General features: G+C 62.2%; 1 protein-coding gene and 1 long non-coding RNA gene across 6 annotated transcripts in view; one reads left to right on the forward strand and one right to left on the reverse strand.

Annotated features, from left to right (window-relative positions):
• The window catches only part of DHX34 (DExH-box helicase 34), a 32,817-nt gene extending 26,201 nt beyond the window's left edge, over positions 1 to 6,616 (forward strand). For all 5 annotated transcript variants that reach the window (XM_081807193.1, XM_081807189.1, XM_081807190.1 and 2 more), the window contains exons 12-17: positions 435 to 552; positions 1,542 to 1,648; positions 3,578 to 3,862; positions 4,573 to 4,749; positions 4,932 to 5,070; positions 5,593 to 6,616. In XM_081807193.1, the coding sequence (XP_081663319.1) occupies positions 435 to 552; positions 1,542 to 1,648; positions 3,578 to 3,862; positions 4,573 to 4,749; positions 4,932 to 5,070; positions 5,593 to 5,726 (960 nt within the window). In that variant the 3' untranslated portion in view covers positions 5,727 to 6,616. The remainder of the gene's footprint in view (positions 1 to 434; positions 553 to 1,541; positions 1,649 to 3,577; positions 3,863 to 4,572; positions 4,750 to 4,931; positions 5,071 to 5,592) is intronic.
• Positions 120 to 7,079, reverse strand: part of LOC145717621 (uncharacterized) — a 13,714-nt gene continuing 6,754 nt past the window's right edge. Inside the window, exon 2 of the long non-coding RNA XR_014140961.1 lies at positions 120 to 1,804. This is a non-coding gene — a long non-coding RNA (uncharacterized LOC145717621). The remainder of the gene's footprint in view (positions 1,805 to 7,079) is intronic.

The raw sequence follows: 7,079 nt of genomic DNA on the forward strand, positions 1-7,079 counted from the left end.
GCCGAGCAGGGAGCCCGATGCGGGACTCGATCCCGGGACTCCAGGATCATGACCTGAGCCGAAGGCAGTCGCTTAACCAACTGAGCCACCCAGGCGCCCTGGGACTTTAAAAAAAAAAAAAAGATTTTATTTATTTGACAGAGCGACACAGCGAGAGAGGGAACACAAGCAGGGGGAGTGGGAGAGGGAGAAGCAGGCTTCCCGCCGAGCAGGGAGCCCGATGCGGGGCTCGATCCCACGACCCCGGGATCATGACCTGAGCCGAAGGCAGACGCTTAACCGACTGAGCCACCCAGGCGCCCCGAAGAGGGGACTTCTGAGTGGAGACGTGGACGGGGGAGTCTGGCTGAGAGAGTGGAGGAGAAGGGTTCTGGGCAGTGGAGGAGTAGGTCCCAGGGCCTCTGTCACCTGGCGTCTGCCTTTGGCCTCTGCAGATGTTCCACACGCAGTCCCAGCAGGGCACCGTGCTGCACCCCACGTGCATCTTTGCCAGCAGCCCCGAGGCTCTGCACACGCAGGAGCGGAAGGCCGGGGCCGGCCAGGCCAGCCGAGGTACTGTGAGTGCAGGCGGGGAGAGCAGAACCCCTCGGGAGGGGAGGGGCGGAGGGACAGGGACCTCGGGATGTCCCTCACCCTCTGGGGTTACCCCCTGGCTCCCACCCACACTCTGCCTCCGCTGGGGCTGCCGACATGGGAGCGGCAGGTGTGGGGCCTTCGGGGTCCCAAAGCCAGACCTCTTGGGGAGTCGCTCCCACGCGGAGCCCCGCCCCGGGGCGGTGGCGGCTGATGGGGCACTGTGGCCACACCCCCGGAGGCTGGAGCTTTTCGCCAGTAGAGGGGACCTGTCCCGTGGGCCCTGTGAACACCCCGGCTTAGTCCTGGCCGTGGGGGCACGGAAGGCAGCGTCCAGGCGCTTGGCCGGAGGGAGCAGCCGGCTGAGGCCGCAGCAGGCCAGGCGGGGTCTCAGCCGGGCGCCCTCCCCAAGGCACAGGCACGGGCTCTGGGACGCAACTCCTCCCTGTCCTTGTTTGTAAACAAAGTAACCGCGTTAAAATGTCAGCGTTAACCCCAAAAGCTAAGGTTTATGATTTTAAACATCAAAGGTAGAATTTGAAACTTTGCTCCCAGATCTTTAACTGTTGTAAATTCCTAGACAGTTCATCCTCTTCCTGTTACATTGTTTTTCCCTTTATTTTTTCATTTTGAAAAATCCCAGACCCCATCCAAGTAGAGAATGGGATGAGCCCTTGGTACCCTCACCCAGCTTCCTGCCACCCCGTGTCTTCCGTCACCTCACGTTTTTCTCCTTTTTGCTGGGATCAGGTCCCAGACGTCCTATCATTTAGAAGTGTAAAAATAAGGACTTTTTTTTTGCACTACGAGAACGCTATCGCACCTAACGAAAGTAGCAGTATTTCTTAACGTGTGTAAATGGCCCGGGGGGGACTGGCAGCCCTTGGGGGGACAGACCAGCGCAGGGGCTGCTGAGGGTAGGAGATCGGGTGGCGGGGTGCCCTGAGCTGCCCTGTGGACTGTTTCAGATGACAAGGACAAGATGAGCAGCAAGCACCAGCTCCTCGCCTTCGTCTCCCTGCTGGAGACCAACAAACCCTACCTGGTGAACTGCGTCCGCGTCCCCGCTTTGCAGGTGGGTCCCAGCCCCGCGCAGCCCGACTCGCAGGTCTGACAACTGTGTCCCCGGGGCAGGAGGCCGGGGTGGGCCTGAAGAACTGCCCTCCCCCAGCTGGCTGCTGGCTCTGCATTCATGTCTGCATTCCGTAAGCACTTGCTGTGTGCCCCGGACCTGTTGCAGGCAGTGAATAAGACCAGACCCGGTTCCCGCTGTCCCAGAGCTCACGTCCAGCTGGGGAGGATGGTAATAAGGACAGTAAAGCAGTGCCCTGTGATATGTTAGCGGATGAGGAATATTTGGGGAAAATGAATAGGGTAAGGGGGTTGGGGGGGCGGTGAGGGTAGGGAACAGGCTGTAATATGAAGTGATCAGAGTTTGGGCCTCATCGAGAAGGTGCAGTGGAACAAGGGAAGAAGGGAGGGAAGGAGCCACAGAATACGTAGGGAGAAGAGTGTCTTGGAACAGCAAGTGCAAAGGCCCCGAGGCACACACATGCCCACCGTGCCCAGGGAACAGCTGGACCAGAGGTGGTGAAGGGACGAGTGGCGTCAGAGAGATGAGGTCGGAGAGGCTGGAACCCCCACCCCCCGGAGGGTTTGAGCAGAGCTGGAACAGGGTCCGATGTGGGGCAGTAGCAGGAGCCCAGCAAGGAGGCGACTGCAGTCATCTGGGGAGGAGAGGGTGGTGGCTGGCCCCGGGTGGAGGCCGAGGACACGCTTGGGTTGCGGATAGATCGGGGTATGTGTCTGGAGCCAGGAAGGGAGAGTCCTGCCGGCATTAGCTGCCCCACCCCGTGAGTTCCGCACGCTGCCATGAGGCTCGGGGGGGCATGTCGCTTGTCTGAGCCGCACAGTGAGCAGGGGACCCAGCCAGAGCTCCGGGGCCCCACGCCACACCTCATGGCTCCTCTGCCTGTCAGCTGGGGGTCCCCGTAACCAGGCCCCCTCGCTTCAACCCTGGGGAATGCAGAGGGAAGGGAGAAAGCCCGCGGGCTCCCTGAGCCTCCGGAGATTTTGCCGGCGCCTTGCTCTCTGCCTGCGCCCGGAATGCTGACTCGAACCTGCTCGGTTCGTCTTCACTCAGACACGATCGAGCAGCTGCCTGGCACTAGGCGCTGCTTCCTGATCTAGGTGCTGGGGATGCGGTCGTGACCGGAATCCCAACACGGCCCGCATTCCTGGGGCTCCCAGAGGCGTGGGGGAGGCAGACAGTAAACAGAAACACCAAGAGATAGGGGTGTGAATGCCAGGTTCCCCCAGCAGCGCTAGAAAGGAGCAGAGTGGGGTTGCGGAGCAGCGTGGTGGCGCCGGGTAGGACTTCGGTGAGGAAGCAAAGATTCAGAGCGGAGATTCTCTGCCGCATGCTTGGGGTCTGATGGGGCGTTTCTCACACACACAAAAGAACAGCAGGCGGAGCAGATCCGTCCGTGTCCCCCCATCAGTCCGCTACAATAGCCGGGGGTTTTTCCATTTCCTGACGCATTTTAAAGTAAACGGGCTGGAGTCAGGGCCCTCAGCATCTGTCTGTCAACTAGTGTTCAGTTCTTGTTTGTACATTTTGAGGGTAAAGCGTAGGTAGTGACATGTACAAACGGGAGGGATGCCGAACAAGGAGGTGTTGACAGAGCATCTGTGTCAGCTCAGCCCTGTGGTGACATGGGAGGATGACCCTGTCTTCTTAGAACCTAGTACAGTTTACGCTTTAACCTTGGTTGGTCTCTCTCTCCAAGTACCAAGTTTGTTCTGTGGGGGCAGGGACCCTCGTTTGCAGCCGAGGCTGGAAGGGGTCCTGGCACACGGGGGCGGGGGTGCAGTAGGTGTTTAATGGGAGGTGGACACATGGGGTCCACGGACAAGGGGGGAGAGGAATGAAGGGTGGGCAGGGGTCTGAGCTGGCCTCCTGCCCCGCACACCCACCGTCGACCTCCTGTCCCCTCTCTTCCAGTCCCTCCTGCTCTTCAGCCGGTCCCTGGACACCAATGGGGACTGCTCGCGCCTGGTGGCCGACGGCTGGCTGGAGCTCCAGCTTGCGGAGAGTGAGAGCGCTGTCCGCCTTCTGGCAGCTTCCGTGCGGCTCCGGGCCCACTGGGAAAGCGCCCTGGACCGGCAGCTGGCCCGTGAGGCCCAGCGGCGGTGGCCAGAGGTGGATCAAGAGGAGGAGGCGGCTCCGGTGGACCACAAGGAGGTGGCAGACCTGAGCAGGGACCTGCTGCAGTTTGCGGCGTCCAAGGTACGTGCCGCCTGGGCCAGAGGGACCGCCCGCCACGGGGCTTCAGAGTCCAGAAGGCCTGGCTTCCAGCTCCTTGTGGGGGTTTGCAAACCGGACAGGCCGAGGCCAAGCCCAAGGTCACACAGCAGGGGAGGGGCAGAGCAAGGATTTGACCCCGGGAGCCCAGCTCCATAGACCGAGCCATTAGCCCCTGCGGGCCCCTCCCCACCAGTTCAACATGCATTTATTGAGCACCCACTACATGTGCTGTGTGAGCTACCCTCAGTAAGAGTTAAGGGCGTGCAGGCTGGAGAAGGAAGCTGTAAGTAGCCATCCGTTCACGGAGGGCACAGGGGAAGATCAGTTCCCCACCTCGTCAGCGGGGAGTTGGGAATTGCTCCTGATTCTACTGCGTGTGGATGGGGCGCAGAGAAGGGTGTGCACCAGAGTGATTTCCTGGAGCGGTGGGTCCAGGGAGCCAGGGCAGGGGGATCGGACCAACGTGCTGGGTGAGGATGGGCAAGGTGGCCCGGTGGCAGGTCTGGTTGTGGTCCCCCAGGTGACAGGGAGCAGAGAAGGGGCACCAGGGCGTGTGTTAGACAAGCCTGTGGTAGCCAGTGTCTGAGACTGTTGTGATTGACTTAAGCAGTTGGCCCTCCTACTGAACCATCCAGGTGCCCCAACCGTGTCTCCCTGAGTCCATCTCTCCTTTCCTGTCCTTCCTTCCCCAGGTTCCCTACAGCCTCCGGCGGCTCACAGGGCTTGAAGTCCAGAACCTATATGTGGGACCCCAGACCATCACCACTGCCCCCAGTCTCCCCGGCCTCTTTGGCAGTTCTCCCCTCTCCCCCCACCCCACTAAAGGGGGCTACGCAGTCACTGACTTCCTCACCTACAACTGCCTCGCGGTAAGCATGGACCCCATTTGACCCATCACCCCCCTGCCCCTGAAGATGGGATCTGAGGGAGTCCCGGCCTCCCCACCAGCCACGTCTCATCTTAGTGCAAAGACGTGGTTTCAGCATGGGGCCTCCCAACCCCGAGGGGTTCTGGGACGGGGCTACGTCCTGATGCAGCCTTCCTGCCCCAGAGCGACACGGACCTGTACAGCGACTGTCTCCGCACCTTCTGGACCTGCCCCCACTGTGGCCTGCACATGCCCCTGACGCCCTTGGAGCGCATGGCCCATGAGAACACGTGCCCTGAGGCCCCGCAGGACAGCCCCCCAGGTAAGAATGTGGGGGCAGGCTGGGGCACTGTGTCCGCCCGCCCCTCCCGCGGTGGTTTCCTGCGAGTCTGGGCGTTCATCCGCTCGACACCTGGGGACTGAGGACAACCCCGACTGGAGCCACATCAGGCTTTGTCACAGAGACCAGGAGCCGGGGATGGGAGGGCCCAGAACATCCCCTCTTTCTCATTTCGCTGTGTCTGTTGTTCTTTTCTCTGTCTCGGTCACACACCCCCATTGTCACCCCGGGCATGTACCGCACACCTCCCGCCAGGGCTGGTCCGGGAGGCAGCAGTGGGTGTCCCAGGGGGTGACAGAGACACAACAAGAGACACAGAGTAAAGACTTGCCTGTGTGCATGTGTTAATCCAGGAAGGCTTCCCAGAGGAGGGAGAGCCCGGGGCCAGGAGAAAGCCTGAGCGCCCCCTCCCCCCCCCGCCCCGGGACTTGGGCAGGGGTGGGAACACGCGGTGGAGCCACCCCCCCCCCCCCCCGCCCCAGCCTCGCGTCTCCTCTCTCCTAGGGGCTGAGAAAGCCACCCCCGAGCCCCTCCCGAAGGTGTCTGCCCTGCAGCGGCCCTACCACTGCGAGGTCTGCGGGGAGGACTTCCTGTTCACGCCCACGGACGTGCTGCGGCACCGGGGGCGGCACCTGTGAGCCCGCCTGTCACCCCGCCTATCGCCCCCGCCGGGCACCAGGGCCGGGCCCAGCCCCGCAAGGAGGGGGTAGGAGTGTGTGAGTAAAGTCTCCTACGCGGCCTGGGCCCCGGGAGCCTGCCGCCGCCGCACGCCGGCCCTCCCCGCGGTCCGACTCCCGGCATCCGGGGCGCTGCGGGGCCGATGGGGGCGGGGGGGCCAGCAGGGACTTCAGATCCCAGGCAGAGGACCCTTCCCCCGCCGCTGCTCTCTCCTGAGTCTGTCCTCACGGGCCCTGCTTTTCCTCAGACTAGGGAGACCTGCATTGTCCGTCTGCATGAGTCGCTTCGAGAACTGGGGGGTGGGGGTGGGGGCCCACATCTGACACGGTCCCCGGGGCCGTTCCTGCTGCCGGGTCCTTGGCAGTTCTCACTTGTCCCCTCCGACCCCCCAGCCCGACCCCGCCGCACACATGAGAACCGCGGGGGAAACCCCGTGAACTCTGGATGCTGGCAAATCCCACGGCTCCATTGAAAAAAGAGAAAAGCGAAGGATGCAGGTTCCCAAAGCTGGCTCCAGAAGGGAGAGAGAACTATGTCTGGGCACTAAGGCCCAGACAAGAGCCCACTGCAGTGTCCTGTGTGAACACAGACGCAAAGTCCTCACCAAAAGTTTAGCCAGGCCTATTCCCGGGTCTGTAAAAACGGCAGTAAGTCCATCATGGCCAAGTGGGGTTTGTTCTAGGAACCGTGTTGGTTTAACGTTTGGACTAGTCAGTGGGATTCACCATATTAAAAACAAAGCATATCGGACAAATTTCAACACCCTGGGGCCTCGGGTAAACCCCTCGACCTCTGCTCTACCGTTTTTCTCTCTGACCAATGAACACAGCCCCACTATTTTCAAATGGAACTCTTGGAAAGCCGTCATATTTTTTTCCCCCTGAGTCTGAGAGCAATGCATGGTTGTGTGGGGGCAGGGATCAGAGCCTAAACAGAAGCCACGGCAGGGGTTTTAACCAGGAAGGGGGTTACTACGGGGATGGGGGGCTGACGACAGCCCGGGAGGCTGGAGCGGCGGGCTCCGGGCCGGGCCCTCAGGAGCGACCCCCAGGACGACAGCACAGAACCCTCGGAGGCCAACGCCGGGACCGCTGGGTGCAAGAACGCCCGGCCCCGGCCGGGACCCTGGGGTGTCTTCTGCACCCCCCCGTCTCTGGAGGGGTCCGCCTGCCGGAACCTGCTCCGCGGCCAGAGTCCGGCTGCGGGGGGCGCCGCCTCCAGCCTCCGCCGCCAGAGGTGAGGGGGGTCAGCCGGGCCCACCCGGGGTCCCCCTGCCCTGAGCAACACGGGCGGAAACGGAGAAGGTGCAGAAA

The sequence above is a fragment of the Leptonychotes weddellii genome, chromosome 16, assembly GCF_054177405.1.
Source record: "Leptonychotes weddellii isolate Sample4059 chromosome 16, ASM5417740v2, whole genome shotgun sequence".
NCBI lineage: Eukaryota > Metazoa > Chordata > Mammalia > Carnivora > Phocidae > Leptonychotes > Leptonychotes weddellii.